General features: G+C 33.6%; 1 protein-coding gene and 1 long non-coding RNA gene across 2 annotated transcripts; one reads left to right on the top strand and one right to left on the bottom strand.

The window, feature by feature from the left end:
- The first annotated feature begins 3,459 nt into the window (after positions 1–3,459).
- LOC105799515 (uncharacterized) lies at positions 3,460–4,748 on the top strand. The gene is made up of 2 exons (XR_008189078.1): positions 3,460–3,673; positions 4,005–4,748. It is a non-coding gene; the product is annotated as an uncharacterized LOC105799515 (long non-coding RNA).
- Positions 4,749–14,455: 9,707 nt separating this feature from the next.
- Positions 14,456–17,255, bottom strand: LOC105799514 (zinc finger protein WIP2). The gene is made up of 2 exons (XM_012630113.2): positions 16,394–17,255; positions 14,456–15,058 (listed from the first exon to the last, which is right to left on the bottom strand). Exons 1-2 carry the CDS (start codon positions 17,042–17,044, stop codon positions 14,615–14,617), a joined length of 1,095 nt encoding a protein of 364 aa, XP_012485567.1. The 5' UTR covers positions 17,045–17,255; the 3' UTR covers positions 14,456–14,614.
- Positions 17,256–22,843: the final 5,588 nt, after the last annotated feature.

The following is a 22,843-nucleotide window of genomic DNA, read 5'->3' as shown; positions in this document are numbered from 1 at the left end:
AGAAACTAGGGAATCACCTTTTTTCTTTGATTTTTTTTTGTATTCGCAATGAGTATCGAATGTCCCTTTACAAGCGTTTTTCCGGTTCTTATATCTGTATTTGACAAAGAACCCGAAAAATCGAATCAAAAAAATAAAATAAAAAAACCCCCCATTAGTTTCTCTTTGCTGCGTTGTTTTCATTCTGTTTGCATGCCTGGCGTACGGCGGGGACGTGGCGTGTACGGAGACGAGGGCACGTGCGTACAGAGTCTCGTCACGTACGAAGGGAGCGTGAAGAGGTGCTTTTGCTACGGCGTTGGAAACCGAAAGCTGCTAGGGCTCCTTGCTCCTCTTTGCATTTCGGGCTCAGTGGGCCAAAGGTTTTTTTTTTAGGCTAGTGGGTTTGGGTTTGTAACGGGTTTGGGTTTAGTTAATGTGTAGTGATTTGGACTGATTTGGGCCCTATTAAGCCTGCTGTAATGGACTGTGGACATTTTAAAATTTGGCTTTATTTTTATTTATAAAATTAGATTTATTTTTGGTTTATGGGCTGAGTAAAATGGGCTCTTACAATATATATATATATATATATATATATATATATATTTGTCAATAATCCCAAATAAATTTAATTTTTTTTCAAAAGATCAAAATTTTAAATACTAAACTAAACCAGTTTTTTAAATAAAAATGAATGGTGGAGAATTTTATGTGATTCCTTTATGGAATCAGGGACTATTACATTCTAGTGTTCCATAAATGAACTAATTCTACTCGTATGCTGTTACATGGACATTTTCTAAGTCCTGCCATTTTTTTCTTTGAAATGGCTAATGAATTCAATCATAATTATATTTTAAAGTAATTTGAAGAAGTAAGGTTTAGAATCCATCATCGATCCCTTTATTTTATTTTATTTTTAGGATTTATCAACACTAAAAAAGTATCAAATATATAGATTTTTTTAAATATTAGTTATATATCTCTTAAAAGATATAGTTGTTATATTTACTCTCTTTTTCTTTTTAATATAAAATTGCGCATGGGGAAGGGGGTTGGCTAAGCTTTCCCATTCTTACGTTTCTTACATGAGAACATTGATTACTAAAAGATTCAAACCTTTGAAAGAAGAGCCAAACATTGGCAACGTGTGGACCCATCCAACACCAACCCATACGAGCTGTTCAAAGCTGTTCCAATTCATTGCAAGCTCCACACCACATGTTTACATGTATGATCTACCTATATAAACATACAAACCTGACTTCTTGTCTCACCATTTTCAATATCAGGGTTTCAATTCTTGGACAGGTTCATTTTATTTCCCGACGTTATTGTAGTACTTCACAGTTATGGCTCAAGCGTGCATCTCCAACCCCATCATCGCCAGTTTCGTTGCATTGGTCCTATCGATAGCTGCAACAGTTTCAGCCCAGAGTGGTGCCATGGCACCTGCCCCCTCCATGGACACTGGAGCCGCCTTCTCTTTGCCGGCTTCAGGGATGGTGGTTGCATTCTCTGTTATCATTTCTCTTCTTGTTTTTAACAAGCATTGATGTTCTGAAGCAATTTACGCGTTGTTTCATTGTTTTGAGGGTGACAACATTTATGGATCATATTGAAAATACCATTCGTTTGTATTGATTGTTGGATTTATAATAAATAAAACTATTCATAATTCATGTATTGATGTATACTTGTTAAAGTTCTTCTTTCCATTTGGTGAATATATATGGCATTCAAATATGAATGGAAGTAGTTCTTCCAGGAAGTAAAATAATGTATTAAAAATCTTAGTATTTCATCCACTAGTAAAATATTTTAAACATTACCATAAGTCCAATTTTTTATACCACTTTAAATAAAACACATATCACCCTTTAAATAAGATTTTTGGAATTGCTACATTAACATTAGATCAAATAATTAAAAATAATATTTTTTTACAATTAAAACTTATTATAAATAGTCTAGATTTATATAATTATGTTCATAAATATAAATGAAAATATTTACATTAAGTTTTATATTTTTAAATTCATTTTTATATCTAATTGGACAAATGATTGAGCCGGAATCAAATTATCAAAAAGAGGCAAGTGAAGTATGAGAAAGGGACAATTAATTTTTTATTAATGATTATTCAATTTTCACGTGCGACTAATCTATATTGTATAGATACAATATTTGATTGAGTTGGTGCATGAGTTAACTTGACATCAACTCGCTTTAGTTTCGTTGTGTAATAATAAAAGTACTTTAACTTTACTAAGTAAATTGTATTATTTTAAGGATTTTTATCCTTTTATATCTTTTATTTAGAAAAATACATGCACATAATAACAAGATTTGAACTTAAGCCTTTTATAGTTTTCAACATTTATACTTTATCATTTAGCCAAAGCATCATTTGCTATTTATATCAAAATTTTAAAATATATTTGTTACATAATTCTACTTGTCACTTACATCGTGAATGTGTCATAAATTTTAACTCAATATTGGGGGTAAGGATAAGGATAACAAAGGTTGAACCGATGTCAAACAAATGTCTAACAAAAACTTAATCGTTACTCTATACAAGTTAAGATTGAACGTGTCATAATTTAACATGTCATTATCTACGTAGTACTATCTTACTTTTATTACTACTTACATAAAAAAAAGAGTAAACAATATAGGTACTCACCTAACTATAAAAAATTTTATTTTAATCACTTAAAATAAAAATTTGTAATTTAAGCATTCAGTGTCACCCGTTAAAATCTCAAAAGAAAATTTGACATAACCTTTTATTTTAATATTTGATTTTCCACCACTATATTATTTTTGTACTTTTATTCCTTTTTCTTTCTTTCTTTCCGATTTCCTTTTCCTTTTTTTTTTTTTTCTCTACTTCCTTTTTCTTCTCCTTTTAAATTTAGAGCTCTTCAAACTATTTCTCCACAACCATAGACTTGGTGGGAACCAATTACCATCTTCACCATCCTTGCATCACCATTTTTCAAGAACTTAGACGGCTTCTCTTGTTGATGAATAAGGCAAAGTAAAAAAAAAAAATTCTCATCTTCTTCAAGATGGGAGATCAAATTAAAAGAGTGAGAGAGAACTCTGATCTTGAGAACAAACTTTAATCCGTTTTCAAGAAATTTAAACGAAATGCCATATCATAACGCGTTAAATAATTAACAGTACAAAGGCTAGAAATCAGTTTCTTCAAGGTTGGTGATTAAATTGAAAATTTTCATGATCTGGTGACCAAAATAGAAACACATTAAAAGTTTAGCGACTAATAGATAGTTTACCATTTTTTTTCTATTTTTACAACCCAGCATAAGCCATTGAAGAAATGTATAACATCTGTAATACAGTTGGAGTGAGGTGGACAGTCATGATTGAGGTCCAATTCGAATGATAAAGCTTGCGGCCTACTTTCATTTAGCCCATCCACAACCTTCTTTTCATTTAAAAGGAATTCCAACATTCAGACCAACTTCAACTTCACAGTTTAGAAATGGAAAAATAAATATAAATCATAAGATTACTATAAGTGGTATAGATGGATGTTTGAAGATTTTCTTTCAAGTGGAGGTCCTTATGGAATGATGGTGGGTACAGAAATTTTTGGAATTTTGTTGTGGGGTTCTACCTTATTTGGTGATTCTGATTTGGCCGAGCAGCAATTCAGTTGGTATGGCATGGCATGTTTTTGTATTTGTAGAATTTTTTTAGGAGTTATGATAGTTTTTGGTGATTAATTATGTGAAGCCATATATATTTTCGTTTGTTAGATGTCCAAAGGTGTCTTGTTAGCTTATGCTAATTTTGTAACCTTTAATTTGATCATGCAACCTGATTGTTTCTTAACGTTGATGCTACAAGTGCTAAGTTGATAGTAAACTGGTTTTCTTAATGTTTTGACCTCTATTGTGCTCTTGGAAAATATGAGTATTTTCTCAACTCTAAGCTTATATCTTTTGTTTTCCTCAATTGGAGTTCTAACTGGCATTTACATATAATAGGTTTGCTGAAGCTATTGACCTGAACATGTAGGATCTTGTTGCTCAGAAACATATATCGTTAGCTGTCATCCTTGTGAAGATCGCCGATGAGTGGAAGACAAGCCATGGAGGTACTCTACCATCTACTAGGGAAGGAAAAAAGAATTCTAGGTTCACAAATTTCTGTATATTTAATCTGTTAGATCTTATTTCTTCTGGTTTATGTCTGTGAGATTAAGTTTAGTTGTTGGACACATTTTAGGAACTTCTCAAAGCCAGGATGGCTGCAATGGATGAAAACATCTATAAAGAAGCTATTGATGCCTCCTTTAATTGAGGAATCAATAAGTTTGTCTTAGCAATGAATATTTGAGGCACCTTGCCCTTTGTTCACGGTAATTCATTACTTCCTACATATTTGGCAAAGAACTTTGATTGATGTGAAACGAAGAGTTGGGAAAGCATCCTTTGAATGATTTGGTAGACAGATGTTTTATATTGTAGCTAACATAAGTTGCTTATGTAAGTTATTTATATAATCTTGGTGCATGGAGGTCTGGCTGGCTATAACTAAAGCTAGCACTGTTTGAGGGTGACTTCCAAAACATCTTCTGCAAATTTTACTTGGTCAAGTGTACATTTTTGAATGTTTTGTTTTGTTATAATTTTGGACTTCCGTTGTAAATTGAAGACACAATCCAGAGGATAGTTCCAGTATTACATTAAATTTTAGTAGAATATAAATTGTATATTTTATTGATTTTATCTTATGTTTATTGCTTTAATTTTAATTCGATTTAAATTTATAATAATACATTAATAAATAAAAATTAATATTTTGGGACGAAATGTGACTTTAAAGAAGGTTCATTTAGAGATTTAAAGACAAAAACCTCATTAAAGACAACTATTGATTTTTGTTATAAATTTTGTGACGATATTCGTCTCCAAAATTTTGAGGATGAAACTCGTCCCTAATTATTTTTGAATATTTCATGAATTTGGGGACAATATTCGTCCTTAAAGTTTTGGGGACCAAAAACGTCCTTAACTATGAGGACAATTTTTCATAATCATCCTTAAAGCTTTTCGCAAACATGTTTTTAAAGAATGCATGTTGGGATGACTTAAGTGGTCTTTAAATCATTTGGGGACAATTTTCAGACTATTTTATTTTCTAGTTTAAAAATTAAAAGGTATATATTTAAGCTTAAAATAAATAATAATAATAATAGAAGATTAAATTACGAATCTGAACAGAATTTAAAGTAAAATTTTCATAATGAATTTCAACAAATATATAATACCAATACAGCTGATTTGTTCAATAAAAATGTAATACTAGGAAATTTTCCATTTCGAGAAGCTGCAAACATCTCCGTTTTTCACCATATGTAAATCACGTGTTTCCCTACGTTTCATATGACACTCACTAATCAAAATTCAGCTGAAATTTAGGCTATAATTGGTACAAAGGATGAAAAAAAAGTGAGGATGAAAATTTTCTATACTTGATGGTTAAAGCTTAAGCTAGGATGGTGGAGTATTCTCATTTGAAAGCGTCATGTCTTCCACACTCTTTTCTATCCTCTATACTACAAAATAAAAAAATAAAAAATAGCCAGGATAAAAGTCATGTAATTCATAGTCACCGCATCAAATTGTTGAGGTTCAAATGAGTTAAAGAATTTAAATGACGGTTCATGTACGAAAGAGAATGTGCAAAGAATTGTCTAAAGAGAGTGTTAAAAATAGAACGTCGGTAATGACAATATATCGCAAAGAAAACCAGAAATAAAAATAAAGAACACACAGATTTTTACGTGAAAACCCTTTCGGAAAAAAACCACGGGCAGAGGAGAAGAAAATTCACTATGTCGAATTCGAATGATTTCAAGAGGAGTTTCGGCTACATTTATTTATAGGTTGAAAAAACCTAATTCTAATCAGAGTCAAATATATTATGTTAATAAATGCTAAATATATTATACTCATAAATACTAAATCTTCTAAAAAGAAGATATATTTTGTTTAACTTCACTTGCAAGCAATCTCTTAAAATTTGGGTCACACAACTCTAACAATCTCCACTTTGACGCAAATTCTAAACGAACAAGTTTTTTACCTCTTCCATAAAACCCCTTAAGGGTTTAACTTCAATAATGAACACCAACCAAGTCTAAGCAATGTTCAAACTTGGTTATAAGAAGTGACTTAGTCATCATATCTGCAGGATTTTCATGAGTACTAATTTTGCTCACAACAATATCACCACTAGCAATAATATCACGAACAAAATGATATCGAACATCAATGTGTTTTGTTCTCTCATGAAACATTTGATCTTTTGTAAGGAAAATGACACTTTGATTGTCACAAAATACTGTACTGATTTGAAGATCTTCATTGAGTTCACTAAATAGTCCATTCAACCAAATAGCTTCTTTACAAGCCTCAGTAATCGCCATGTACTTAGCTTCAGTGGTAGACAAAGCGACTGTAGTTTGTAAAGTGGCTTTCCAACTAATTGCACAACCTCTGATTGTAAAGGCATAACATGTGAGAGATCTTCTTCTATCAAGGTCTCCAGCAAAATCAGTATCAACATACCCAATGACTCCATCTCTAGTTCTTCCAAACTGTAAGCAAACATCAGTAATACCTCGCAAGTATCTTAAAATCCACTGAACTGCTTTCCAATGTTCTTTACTGGGATTCGCCATGTATCTGCTAACTGCACTACTGCATATGATAAATCTGGACGTAAACAAACCATACATACATGAGAGATCTCACTGCACTAAAGTATGGACCATGTGACATGTACTCAATCTCATCATCTGGTTGTGGAGACAAAGCCGATGAAAGTCTGAAATGAGCTGCTAAATGAGTACTAAGTGGGCTTAGCACTCTACATATTGAACCTGCAAAGAACTTTCTCAATGTACCCCTTCTGACCTATGTACAATTTACTTGCTTTTCTATCTCTGAGAATCTCCATACCAAGTATCTTCTTTGCTGGTCCCAAATCTTTCATCTCAAATTCTTCACTTAGTTGGGCTTTGACATTTCTTATCTCTCCTTTATCTTTTGCTGCTATCAACATGTCATCAACATAAAGGAGTAGATACACAGAAGAACTATCACTGTTTTTTTAAAGTAACCACAATTGTCAAAACTACTTCTTTTAAAATCATGAGAAGTCATAAAGGAATCAAACCTCTTGTACCACTGTCTTGGTGACTATTTCAAACCGTAAATTGACTTTTTCAACAAGCAAACATAGTCCTCTTTTTCTGAGACTGTAAAACCCTCTGGTTGTTGCATGTAAATATCCTCATCAAGTTCTTCATGCAAAAATGCAGTTTTTACATCTAACTGCTCAAGCTCCAAATCATACATGGCCACAATACCAAGCAAAACTCGAATCGAACTATACTTCACAACTGGGGAGAACACATCCATAAAGTCCACTCCTGGAATTTGACTGTAATCCTTTGCAACAAGCCTTGCTTTATATCTGGGTTCTTCAACTCCTAGAGTCTCTTCTTTCTTTTTAAACACCCATTTACAACGAACAACTTTTTCACCTTTAAGAAGTTTCACAATATCCCATGTTCTGTTTTTGTTGAGTGATTCCATCTCTTCTTGCATAGCAAACATTCACTTTTCTGAGTTTTCACAGCTAACCGCCTCAGAATAATTAGATGGTTCTTGGTTTGCATCTATATCTTCAGCCACATTTAAAGCATAAGAAACTAAATCAGCCTTGGCATACTTCTTTGGAGGTTTAATTTCTCTTCTAGTTCTGTTTTTAGCGTTAGAGTATTGTGGTAAAGAAGCAACTCTATTCTGAATTTTTGTACTGGCTTGAGGAGTCGACTCTGTTGTAGATTCTGGATTAATCTGATGCTCCACCTGCTTTTAATTTTCTTTATTGGAAGAGTCTTTAAGAGATAAGTTAGGTAGCATAGCAGTTTCATCAAAAACAACATCTCTGCTAATCACAGCTTTTCTATTTTCAGGACACCATAACTTATACCCTTTTACACCAGCTTTATAACCAAGAAAAACACATTTAATGGATCTCAGTTCTAATTTTCCATTATCAACATGAGCATACGCAGGACACCCAAATATCTTTAAATCAAAATAGTCAGCAAGATTACCAGATGATACCTCTTGTGGAGCCTTTTTCTCAATGGCAACGGATGAAGATCGGTTAATCAAAAAAATGCAGTAGAGGCCGCTTCGACCTAAAACGACTTTGGTAAGTTAAAATTTGACAACATACATCGAACCTTCTCCATGATCATTCTATTCATTCGTTCTGCAACACCGTTTTGCTGTGGAGTACGACGAACTGTCAAGTGTCTCACGATCCCTACTGACTTATACAGTTTATTGAACTCATCAGAATAGAACCCTAAGTCATTGTCTGTGAAAAAATGTATTTTATTTGTTTTCCCGTCTAATTTTTAATCATAGTTTTCCAAGACTTAAACACGGAAAACACATCACTTTTCTGCTTCAGGAGCAACGCCTAAACTTTTCCGGAAAAATCATCAATAAAAGTTAGCATATAATTAGCTCCACCTCTCGAAGACACTCTAGATGGCCCCCACAGATCAGAATGAATATACTCCAACGTTTCCTTCGTGTTATAGATTTTTCTAGTGAATCAAACTCTCTTTTTCTTCCTAAAAATATAGTGCTCACAGAACTTTAGTTTGTAAATTCCTTGCCCATCAAGAAGTCCTCTTGTGTTCAATTCTGTCATGCCATTCTCACTCATATGCCCTAGGCGTATAGGCCAAAGTTTAGTAATATCATCATTTGACAAGGAAGAGGAAGCGACAGCTGCATCACCAGTAACAGTAGAACCCTACAAAACATATAACTTGGCAGTCTTTCTCTGCCCTTTCATCACAACGAGGTAACATTTGGAAATATTTAAAACCCCACTTTCAGTTGTGTATCTGTACCCTTTTGAATCAAGAGTACTCAACAAAATTAAATTTCTCTTCAATTCTAGAACATGTCATATGTCACTAAGTGTTCTGGCAACTCTATCAAACATCTTAACTTTAATCGTTTTAACACCTACAATTTTACATGAAACATTATTTCCCATCAAAACAACACCTTCAGACACTGTTTTGTAAGTTGTAAACCAATCCCAATTGAGACTCATGTGAAAATTACGGCCCGAATCAAGGATCCACTCCTAGCTCACTTTAGAATTGTTGACAGAAGCGACTAGAAGTTCACCATCGTTGTAGTCTTCTACAACATTAGCTTCACTGAAATTTTCTAGTTATTTTTCCTTTTGATTCGTAGCCCTCTTTTTGATCTTGTTCTGTAGCTTATAGCACTCAGATTTAATGTGTCCTTTCTTCTTGCAGAAGTTACAAGTTTTACCTCTATTTGAAGACTTCAATCTACCCTTAGATTTACCGCGAGGATTCCGTTCCTGTGTATGTTCTAGAATTGAAGAGAAATTTAATTTTGTTGAGTACTCTTGATTCAAAAGGGTACAGATACACAACTGAAAGTGGGGTTTTAAATATTTCCAAATGTTCCCTCGTTGTGATGAAAGGCGGAAAGACCGCCAAGATATATGTTTTGTGGGTTCTCACATTCGGTGATGCAAATTGCCGCTTCTCTTCCTTGTCAAATGATGATATTACTAAACTTTGGCATATACGCCTAGGGCATATGAGTGAGAATGGCATGACAAAATTGAACACAAGAGGACTTCTTGATGGGCAAGGAATTTGGGGTTTAGGGTTTAGGGTTTAGGGTTTAAGGTTTAGGGTTTAAGGTTTTAAGGTTTAGTGTTTAGAGTTTTAGGGTTTAGGGTTTAGAGTTTAGGGTATAACAAAATTTGTGGTTAAAATTGACTCTAACGGAGAGGGTCTCATTGTTCATGGGACAAATGTAGCGGCGGTCTTCTCCTTCATCATATCCTGTAAAATTTCGTTAGACAAATGCAGATGTAATTGTGTTAACGCCTTTTAATCCTTACGCTTCTTCTCTTCATTTGTTAATGTCAAAGGCATATTATCTATCCCTATTAGGGCATCCTCTAGATCCATCTGCGCAAGAACTGCTTGCATCTTAATCTGCCACAACACAAATTTGGTGTTGCGATCCACCAGCGGAATTTCATACTTCAAATACGCCATTACAGTGATCGAGATGAATAACCCAAAAGCTCTTATACCAATTTGTTAAAAATAGAACGTTAGCAATGACAATATATCACAAAGAAAAATAGAAATAAAAATAAAGAACACACTGATTTTTACGTGGAAACCCTTTCGGGAAAAAACCACGGGCAGAGGAGAAGAAAATTCACTATGTCGAATTCGAATGATTTCAAGAGGAGTTTCGACTACATCTATTTATAGGTTGAAAAAACTTAATTCTAATCAAAGTCAAATATATTATGTTAATAAATGCTAAATATATTATACTCATAAATACTAAATCTTCTAAAAAGAAGATATATTTTATTTAACTTGACTTGCAAGCAATCTCTTAGAATTTGGGTCACATAACTCTAATAGAGAGGTTGTTGATATACCTATTATGGTGAAGAGTGAAAGGTAGAATATGAGTAGACTTGATCATGAATCAGATCACTCATCCAGGTTTAAAGGTTTGCCCAAAAAGTGGGAGAGTTTGGGCAAAAATAGAGGTCTGAAATATGGGCTTAGATAAAAAAAGGCCCATTTTCTAAACAAGGCAGGCCTTGGGTAAGTTTTTTGGCCCAGGCCCTGTTCAACCCTAATTTGCCTAAATTTTTTTATTTGCTATCATTTTGTTGTTGTTTTGCTACCATTTTGCTATTATATTGTTATTATATTGTTGTTTTTGTTTGGATATTATATAACTTTTATTTTATTATTAATTTTGCTACTATTTTAGAGACATTTGTTGGCTAAGTTAGAACTATCTTAGTGTTATTTAAGTAAAAAGACTATTTTTAATATATTTTCAATCTGTTAAGAAATATTTATTTAATGTTTTAGTGTATTTACTTTATTATATATTTTTTAATTTGCTTTTATATAAAAAATTTAATACAATTAGGTTAAGTTTGAGTTTAGCATTTTTTTTACCTGAGCCGAGTTTGGGCAAAATTGTAAGCCCACTTTTCAGGACGAACTAGATCCAAACTTAAAAGATAGAAGTAAAATTTTGCATCAACTCGATCTGAATCCATCCCATGATCTAATCTAAACATGAGCCTCTACTATATTCTAGAATTAAAAATGAGTATTTATAGATAAGACTAACTTTTTTAAACATGTGAGTTCTAAAATTAAAATTGAGTATTTATAGATGTCATTTATAAGCTATTTTAACCCTTAAATAAGTTGCGATGTGACATGAGTAATGCTTGGAGTGATACGTGTGTCATGAAAAGAGGGACGCAACACCTATCTCTAAGGAAGTTGGTTGAGCAACGTCATGTGACTCCATCTAGTCAAGTATCGACCACAATATAGGAAGGTGAGGTAGTGGTTGTAAATACTGTTGTGCTGAGGTACCTATTACAAATATAGTATACTAGGATCCTCTATGCAACTAAACCCTTCAATTCTTTTTGTTTTTTAGAATTAGACCCTTTGCTTTACTTATCTGATAAAAATAGTACTTTTTTTGTTTTCAAGTTAAAACCCTGATTTCATTTTCATTTTGGTTTGAATGGCATGAACCAACGTTAACCTTACATTTGATCTTCAGACCTTGGTTAGCAGAAATGGAGAGCCTTGATAGGCCTTTTTCTTTCCTTTTCTTGCTTTGTATACAATTAAACGTATAGCTATCTTAATGCAAATTACCTACAACTTGGAGAATCTCTCCCAGCACACCCAAAGCACCACAAAATATATGGGATCAAATAAAGCAATTTGGTCATGGATAATGATCATGGCAACAAGAGATCCTATATATCTAGCTTTTAGTATAGTCCATAAAAAGGACTTTTCAAAGGTGTTCTTCCTCTTATCCTAAGGTTTGTTTTCCCATTTTATAATTTTATCTCATTTTATTTTGCCTTTTTTCAAAGGTAAATGTGATTGCGAGTCATGATGATTTCTACCTTTTTTTTTTCCTTTTCTTTTTGCTTTTTGGGCCTCTCAAGCAAAGTTGCCTCAAATACTCTTGAGGGTCAGGCCTACCTCAAAGTTCCTTTTTTTTTTTTGCAATTTAGTCCATACATTTTTTAGGGTCATATCGTTTTATTTTATGGGGTACCTTGCTTATCATTTCACTGGAAAGCAAGGGAATTTAAGCTCTTTGGTGTCTAATAAATTATAATAACATGTGTCACCTTTCATGATTCGCCCTGATTTATACTGGCACTAGATTAGAATAATAATTGTAAAAAAGAAAAAGGACCTTGGTTTTGTTTATATCCCTTTCAAGATTTTGTTTTAGGTTAAAGTAGTGATCAAATAATCATATCTGTGCTTTAATTCAGTAATAGTATTGATATTAAATGTCTTTTATGATAACAAACGAATTAATGCACTTTTAACTTTAAACAAAATAATGCTGCTTAAAAATGTAGATCTATAAATTATGAAAATTTTACTCGACTTAAGAAAACATGGTACATCTTTCTAAGATATTGAGGGGAGATTGGTGCTCCTATTAAATTAGAATTTGCAGGGGAAACTGTAGTGTGATTGGCACTCAAGGGACACAAAGCTGTCTCATTTCTGTATTGGAATATGAATACAAGCAAAATATAAAAAATATTTTATACATACATATATTACGTAATTGTAGGATGCCTGGTCTCCTTGACAAGCTCACGGGAAAATGTGCCGTATAAATTACAAAAGTGATGTTGAAAAGACAATATAGATAATGGGAAAATATCAAAATAAATATTAAAATAAAGTGGGCTGCCTAGGGATTTTAAGCAGTAAAGGCTGAGTTGAACTTTTAGGGAAAGCAAAACAAATAATAATAAGCTTCTGTTAGCTTGCTGGTTGCATTGCATGTGATGTGTGTGACATTTACAAATATAACCCCCTATCTTTATTAAAGAAATTCAAAGATCTTGAAGAATTATCTTGGGGGTTAGAATATAAAACTTTAGATTTTGAAATTAAGAGGATTCTTCACAAATCCTGCACGTACATGCATGCATGAGTTAACACGTATGCAAGTGCTTAGGTGCTTTATTTGCTTAAAAGATAATCCTTTGCAAATAAGAACCGATCTGTAGAGAGAGAGCCAAAAAAACTAGTTGGCCAATGGGGAGAAGAATGGTCCCAAGGGAGGGAGCTGTCAATTTTTGGTATAGGACTGGCCTTCCCGGCAAAAGGGTGAGTCATTAAACGTGAATAAAGGCGAACTGCAATCTGATATTCGTATTAAGTTAATACTGTTGGTGGATCTAGAGAGTGATCTAGAACAGTAGAGTGAGGAATTTTTAAGCCAACTTTGTGCTGTTTCTTCGTTGGAGGGGTTATTTTGTAGAGATCAGAAAAGGAAAATCACTAAATCTTGTCCCCCCCTCTCATATTCTTTTTTGTCATTATTGCTATTGGGGACACTTGCAAATATTTGCGTATACATTCATTCATCTGAATTCTTGAAGACCTGTTTTTGTGAGAGGAGAATGAGAGAGATGGTCAATCACTGATTGAAATGTCGTTTCATGCTATAGTTTATCCATCAGAGATGAGGGGCTGTGTATGCACTGTAGGTGGATCAGTGTGTGCTGCAGATTTCCCCTACCGACGCTGCTTGGACTCCACCCTATCCCTGGCTTAATCCTTTCTCTCTCCAAAGAAAGCTGCAACTAGATCCATTCCCAACTATTCTTTCCCTTTAGTACGAGTAACCCTAGTCACATTTATTTTTGTAGATAAATCGATCGAACCTGATTTTAAACGAGAAGAAAATTCTCCGAAGAAGACTTTAAACTTCTTATTTGATCCCTCACTCTTATAATTAGCATCTTGTATAAATTAGTTGTATTACTATTATTCCTCTATACCTATATATCTTTTCTACTGCAGCATACATCCCATTCCCATATCCTTACCATCTTATATGAACTAGTTGTAGTACTATTGTTGTCCCATACCTATCTTTCCTGTAGGAACAATCATCCCATTCCCACAATCATAATTTTAGTTTGTTTTTTTTACCCTTTTATCTCTCTTCCTCTGCTAAAAGTTAATAATTTGCTTCGAATTTTCAAAGTAATACTGAATTTCTTCATATGACATGTTCCATCCATCGACAAACACCTCTCTACTCACCAAAGCAAAAGGGCGTCATATATATGCACCCCAAAAAGCTTATTTGTTTGCAGGATGAAAAGCCTATCTCATTATCAACTACATTTAGAACATCTGGCAAAAAAACATTACAATTGGAATAAAATAAACCCACCGGTTTTGTTATCCAGTGATGATCAGCTTCCTTTATGTTCATCATTATATATTAAAAGAACATAGATTTTCCATTCCTTCTTTTCAAAGAGTAAGTCATAATTATCGTCTAATGCATCAATATACAATAAAGGTTTATAAGTAGAGGATTAATTGGCCACCCCTTCATTAACCTTTTAATTATTTTATTTCCCCCATTATTCATCATTGCATGGAGTCATTATCTTGTTCGACTTCAGATGCGGGGTCATCATCTTCCTCCAAGCCGCTGATAGTGATGTCATAAGCCGCATGGCCATTCCCAAAAGCCTTAATGTGGTCTTTAAGAGATCTCTTGTGTTTGAAATCGGAGCCGCAAGTGCAGTACCACAACTTCCCACAGTTCTTCTCATGGGTTCTCCAGTCGCCTCTCACAGCAAATGTCTTGCCACATTTTCTGCACATAAATGGCTTGATACCATGTTTCCTCTTGTAATGCGTTTGCAAAGTTCTGAAATCTTTGAGCGGTTTTGCTCTTGGGTGATCAATATTGTTCCTACACCCTGGTGCACAACAATAGCAAGGAAGCCTCAGCATGCCTGTTGGTTGGCTTCCCTTCAGTGATTCAGGCCCTTTCCTATACTCAGATCCATGCCCCCACATATGCATCTGCCACATTTCAGTCAAAAAAGGCAGCAGACTTGAAAATTGTTTTTTAGTGTAGAAAAAGCTTAATTATAACATAAATATTTGCTGAAATTAAGTTATTGCTAGAAAAATAATATTACTACCAAACAAATGTTCTATATCAACGTTTAAGACCAAATCATATTAATGAGAAAAATATACCCCTGAACTGAAATAATCAGAAATTGCACCTAATGAAAACAAATTGAAGTTTAGAACCCTAATATAAGTTTTTGGTGTATTTGGAAGAGTGTTTTCCCCCATTATATGAATGATATTTTAATTTTTTCAGCAAAAATCAAAATCGCATAAAATGGAATAAGTTTTGTTCATGAAGAATCAAAATTCTTCACTTAACTCCAATTGTGAGATACATTGCTATGTTGAGAAGCGAAATTGAGTTGGCTGAGTTAGCCGATTGGATGCTAATTAACTACTAGATATATATTTTTTATTTTTAGAACAACTCGATATGGGTAATAATGCAAATTCAAACGAATTGATAGACCCCTTATATAAAGCAATAAGAACTCTCTTCTCAGTTATCTAAAATGAAAAATAATTCGATCGTGGTTCATCCAATTACCACTTAGTTTGTATACACCAAAACAAGGTCAGAATTTCTTTTATATACTTAATTTTTTTTAATGTTTTACTAATCTTTCTTTAAATAATGTAATAAATATTTCTAAAAGTTGTATAATATATAGTACAAAATTGGGAAGAAAATACATATATGATATATCCTAGGTATTTGGATTTTGACAATGCCTGTAATATGCTTTCCTATAAACTGAAGTTTGAAAAGCAGTTGCTTTGTTAAGAACATCCAAGTTCCCAAAAAGAAACTGACTTGTACACTGCCTTCCAACCACTAAAGCACAAAATTCCAAGTACCAAATACACGAGGAAGATTTCTTGTGTTGTTCAATCAAATAAACAAAACAGAAGGAACTCATCTCTGACTCAGTTTGCTTCAGACAATTTATTCAAACCACAAATCCTATAACCCATGCAAACCACACAACGCAACAAGGCAAACTCAAAAACACAGAAGATATCAACAAAAAATCTACCCGTTGGAAAGATCTGCTGCTATTTCTTCTTCAAAATTCAAGCACGAGAAAAAAAAATATTAAGATCCCCAGCAGGCAAGAAATCATAACAAGAAAAGACTGAATGTTTTCGGGGTTTTTTTATTATTTAATTTTTATGTTGTACTATTTTTTTTTTAAAAAAGAAAGGAGACGAAAGGAAAGAGATGAGGGCGAACTTGAAGGAGACATTCAATAATTCAAGTAATAGAAAATTGCTTACTTGCATGTTGTTGTATCTATTGAAGGTCTTGCAACAAACAGGACAAGAGAACTGTGTAGGGCCAATAAGGATCTGAGAAGGGGTAGGGATCCAATATTGTCCCTTGCTGAGAGTGTTGACTGGGTACTCATCCCCATCTTTGTCTCTCATCTCCGAGAATGATGATGATGATGATAAAACTGAAGCCAACTCTGAAGCGGTAGGGCTTGGTAACCCTATATGCAGTGCAACCGTAGCAGTTTCATCTTCATCCTCATCCTCCGCTGCACCACTACTCAAAACCAGCCCCCCTCCCTCTTTCCCTTTGCTCATCCCATTGCAAATATACAGATCCTGATCTTGGTCTTCAACACCGTCATCATGCTCCTCCTCTTCTTTCTCACACCTTGTGGGAGTGGGAGTCAAGCTCAATAGTGGCAACTCTTTTCTAACAGGTGGGGAGGGAGGTGATGAGGAGCAGCTAGTTTGGTAGTGAAAAATTGAGCTAGTATTGGTGGGGTCATTTCTCATGAAGATGGTGGTGGTGTTATACAAGTTTTGGGTGAAGAAATTAGGGTTGTGTTGAGGGGGTGGGTTTGGAGATGGGTGATTTTGAAGAGGGTTGAACTTGTACCAACCTGAGAAGAAACTGGAATAAGGGTGGTCTGCCATGATTCTAAAAAGAAAGAGTGTTTGAAGGAATGGAAATTAACAACTGTTTGGGGGATTAATTGATTTGCTTCTATAGATTTTAGATCGAAACGGAAAAGATGAGCGAGAAGCGAAGAGACTACGATATACCTGAAGGTGTGACCGGTGGAGAATAGATGCATCGCTTATTAAAATTAGAATTAATATTTAACATTGATAGAAATAGTGCAAATGCTCCTACCGACCTGCCTTTGGAGAACATGTAATAATTATACTCTTTTATGATTATACAAAATTTTAATATTATAACTAATTAATAGAGTATAATTATATGGTGATTTGTAATCTCTTTTTTGGTATTATAATTATAATGTTTTATTCAAGATTTATATAAAATAGATGTTGTAACTAAAATTCTTGTCGGACACTTGGACAATACGAGTTCAAACTCTATTATCTTCTTTCTTCTTTCTTAATTTTGTAATGATAAAAGTATATATACACTTATACGAATGAAATAATGATATATTATAAAAGATATTTAAAATAAATTCAAGTAATTTCATTTTCAATTAACATATCATTGTCAAGTTCGTTAACATTGTATAAAATCATACAATATCTATGCATCAAATATAAATTCAATTAAAATATTAAAATTTAATTCTCAAATATTAAATGTTGGCCTTTTTTACATTGATACTATATCTTTTTATTATTTATTAAAATAGTAGAAAGAAAACTTAATTCTCAAAATACATTTTTTTTAGAGCACTACCTCGACGCGTTGGAATCATGCACATCAACTCAATAGTAGCGGTTATCAAGTTTAGGGTTATTAAGTTTGACCAAATTATTCATTTGGTATATGGCCCAACTAATCAATGATTAATATAATGGAAGTAAACTCTGATAGATGTCGACTTTTACTCTATAAAAACTCTAGCTTATCCATTTTTTTCTCACTCACATTCTTCTAGCTAATACTCTCAAATGCTCTAAGTCTCAAGTTATATAACCATACAAATGTCAATTTTTTACATAAGTCTCAAGTTATATAACCATACAAATGTCAATTTTTTTGTTTACTTAACTCCCAATGAGAAAATGTCTGACCACATAATCAATATACCTTGAATATAGAAAATCTCAAGGGTAATTTTTTATAATAAGTAATTTTCTAGAAATATTTATTATATTTTTGGAGTTGTAAATTTAATTCTTTATGAGTTTGGAATAGCCAATAGATTGAACTATCATGTCTCGACAAAACTTAAAGTTCCCAGCTCCTAATGACCATGTCAAGTAATGCTTGAATGATGTCGGTTTGTCTGGGGCATCTAAAATAGAGAAGTTTAATATCATTCATGAATCGATTGATGCCCTAGTTGAAAGGTGGAGACTAAAAACTTTTACCTTTCATTTGCCTTGCAAAGAAGCAACCATCACTTTGGAAGATGTCACATTAATAATTGAGCTTATGATCAACAAGATGGCAGTGATCGAACCTAGTGCCATTGACACAAAACGATATTGTGGGATGTTGCTAGGTGTCGTGTCCTCGAGGGAGAACCTGAAGGAATCAGATGGGGAACGGTTGTAGTGCATGTGGTTGAAGCACCTTATCAGGCTAATCCCTCCACTGTATGTCGTTGAATTGGAGTTGGATCGATATGCTAGTGTAACACCCTTAACCCATATCCGTCACCAAAACAGGGTTACAGAGCATTACCGAAGTTTACATATCAATTATAATTATTTCATATCATTTACTATTCATATCCAAAATCAAAAATATTCAATCATAATGTCCCTTATATGGGCCCTCGAGACCCAATTTATGCATTAAAAATAAGTCAGGACTAAATCAGGAACTCAAAGAATTTTTTGCAAAATTTCAAATTTTTTCTTGGGTGCAGGGGACACATACCCGTGTAGCTAAGCCGTGTGGCTCACACGACCAAATGACACGCCTGTGTCCTAGGCAGTGTGGGCATTCGATGTGAGGCACACGGTCGTGTCCCAGCCCGTGTCCATACCCGTGTAACTCTCTAACTTGGGTCACATAGCCAACCACACGACCGTGTGCGAAGCCATGTGAACAATTTAATTTTTAAAAATTAAGTGTAGGGGACACACGGCCAAACCACACGTCTGTGCGCATGGCCGTGTATCACACACGGCTGAGACACACACCCGTGTCTCTACCTGTGTGGACGAAAAATATGCCATTTTCAGGCCACTTTTCTCACCCAATTTTCCTTTCACTTACAACATCATCCAAGCACATTCATAACCTTCAAACCAATGCCAATACCAAGTTTTATGCATGACATATTATCTCATATGTTCAAGTGTTTAAACTTACCAAAGACACATTTATGCTTATAGGCATGCTTTATCAATTATGCTAATTCAAAACCATTCATCAATAGGTTTGTATACTTCCCATCATATCACCATTTTATCACACGTCAAACTTAATAAGGCTTATATAATTACATCAAGATATGCCTTACACTAGCCATTTCAATGGCTAGTTACAACCAAAATATTTCATCATTATGCCTAACTTAGCTTATACCTGCCATTAAACCAAAAGTTAGCTTGCTTTATATATCGAGAAGTCCGAGGGATAGTGTGATGTGTCTCCAACCAAGTTCCAAACTTTACGAGCTTTCGAGTAGTATAAAACAAAGAAAAGAAAAACTGAGTAAGCATTTAATGCTTAGTAAGTTCGTATAACGAAATTTAACTTACCATTCATCTTCATTTAAAATAACATAGATAGTACATCCAATTCAATGTAATCAATAACCTAAACACACAAACATCCTCACCAAACATGTTAGTTACATAATTCATATTAATACTAAGAAATATAGATGAGCTCATCAATGTCTCATTTCCACATACATGTGTTAATCATTTCAAGTTTCCAAAGAACATGTACGTATAATTTTTTTTACATAACAAGTATTCTCATAGTATTTCATCTTGAATTTATATTATCCTTTACCAGAACATTACCCGTTGAATCATTTAAAATATCGATGGATACATGGGCAGTACACACAATGTGTACAATACGGTAAAATCCATCAATTCATATTCAGGAGTGCTTATAGAAGCACATAAACGGGAAGCTTATCCGGGCTAAAACAGGAAGCTCATAAGAGCAATATTCAGGACGCTCAAGCGAGTCAATAACGGGTAGCTCCGAAGAGCCATTTATCGAGGAGCTTCGGATAGCCATATATCGGGAAGTTCAAGCGAGCCATATCGGGAAGCTCAGAATAGCCAATTAACGGAAAGCTCACGAAGAGCCTATAATCAGGAAGCTTGTAAGAGCTAGTTGTGTCCACAACACATGTAGGACCACAACCAATTGGGATGCTCCGAAGAGCTATAATAGGAAGCTCTCAAGAACCATGTAACAGGAAGCTCATGAGAGCTAATAACGGGACGCTCTTTCGAGCTATGGTGTGTCTGCAACATATGCAAGACCACAACCAATATAGAATCCCTGTATCCAATCGATTTTCATGTATTCAAACGAGCTTTCAAATTTATCAGGCATTATCGGATTTATAATTAATTTCATAAATATATCAATTATACAACTCACATATACAACATTTCATTCCAACATGTAAATTTACACAATTTAGTTACACAAACTTACCTCGACACTTGTTCGTATACGAGAATTTACTAATCTGATACTTTTTGTTTTCCTCAATCCAATTCCGTACTAGGTCTAACCGGATCTATATGAGTAAATTTAACTCAATTTAATGAAATTCATATTAAATTCAATCAAATTCACATTTTAGGCAAAAGTATCATTTTGCCCCTATACTTTTAATTAATTTCAATTTCATCCCTAGGCTCGGAAAATGAAATTCATGCAATTTAATCCTTATTCCAAGCCTAGCCAAAATTTTCATATAACAATAACAGTCCATGTAATTCACAAAAATTAGAAATTTTCCATGAATTTTACATCTTCTCAATTTAGTCCCTAAATCAAAATTTCAAGAAAATTCCATTTACAAAAGTTGTTTATCTATCAAAAACCTTTCATTTTCTACCATAAATTTCAAAATTTCAGCATACTCATCCACGGAAAAATTTTAATACTTTGATAACTTTGCAAATTGATCCCCAAAATAGATAGATTAGGTTATTACGATATCAAAAATGTAAAAATTACTAAAAACGGGACATGATTACTTACCCAATTAAGCTTGCTTGAATTTCTATCTCTTAGCTAAGGTTTCCATAGAAAAATTTGGGGAAGATGATGAAATAAGATGATATTTTTATCTTTTAATTAATTATCATCTTTTATTTTTCACCATTTCCAAATTAGTCCTTTTATTTTCTTAAATTTTCATGGATGAATCAACATAAATATCTACTAACTTCTCTTAATGGTCTATTTTCCTTATAAGGACCTCAAATTTGAATTCCATATCTATTTAATCCCTCTAGCTACTAGAATTCAACTTTTGCACTTTATGCAACTTGGTCCTTATTAACAATTAAACATGAAATCTGTAAAATTTTCTTATCAAAATTTTCATACGTCTTTCCTATCATAATTCAGACCATGCAATAATATTAAAATAAATTTTCTTTCTAACTTGGATTTGTGATTCTGAAACCACTGTTTCGATTTCACTGAAAACAGGTTGTTATAGCTAGAGCTTGGATGCTCTGGATGATTAGAGGAATGTTCTTCCCAGACATGTTTGAGAACAAGGTCCATATGATGTTTATTTCGTTATTAACGAATTTTAAAGAGGTAAAGTTAGGGGTTTGCAACCCTAACATATCTATATTGAGTGATGACCAAGACTGTTTGAAAAGCAACTGACCAGGTCAACGATTGCATGCTCTTGTAGAATGGGGATGGTTACGCATATTGTGGCTAGCACCCATCACTTTCCGGGCATTGTTCCCCCTTAATCAAAGATAAGAATATTACCTTTTTTAATACATCATTACATGTCTTTAGGGTCTATCACTTAATAATTTGGGTAAAGTACACTAGTAGTCACCCAACTATTAGTAAATTTCTTTTTTGTCATCCAGCTATGAAAAGTTACAAAATGGTCACCCAACTATTCAATTTTATCTTTTTTGTCACCAACTAGCAAATAGTGATTGTCACACCCGGATTTCTTTAAGGACTTTAATTTAAAAGAACTTTGGGAGCTAATTGAGCAAAATAGTGAGTTGGTGGACTCTACTAGGAATTTTTGTAACACCTTATACCCAATTCGATCACCGAACTCGGGTACCAGATGATACAAAAACCCAACGACCTTAATTATATTCTTGAATCAAATCTTGCTACATTCTCAAGCGTTTAGATTACACATTAAACTAATTATCATACACATCTTCCAAAAGTCATTGTCCTACAACTTATTTAAAAATTTGAAGTTAAACCCTTAAAATTTCGTAGCTTTGACTAAACCCCCGAGGTGTAACCTTTAGGAGCTCCCCTCTATATGTATGTTACGACTACCATTCCCTTTTTTCCCTCAAATTGACGAAGTTTGACTCAGCCCTCCACTCAATTCTCGGGTGAAAATTTTATCCTACAATTAGGCAAACCATTTGTAAGTTCAATAAAATTTAGTGAGATACATAACGGCCATATAACAAAATTCAAAACTTTAAGGAACAAAATTTTAAAAACAAATTTCAACTCCCTAGTCATTCTTGGCCATTAACAGATTTTATCGATAAGATCTATGTCTCCCCCTTTTTTTCCCGTAGCACACTGTTGACTGTTTTATTCTCTAT

Source organism: Gossypium raimondii, chromosome 9 (assembly GCF_025698545.1).
Source record: "Gossypium raimondii isolate GPD5lz chromosome 9, ASM2569854v1, whole genome shotgun sequence".
NCBI lineage: Eukaryota > Viridiplantae > Streptophyta > Magnoliopsida > Malvales > Malvaceae > Gossypium > Gossypium raimondii.
This window is presented reverse-complemented; position numbering and strand designations above follow the sequence as displayed.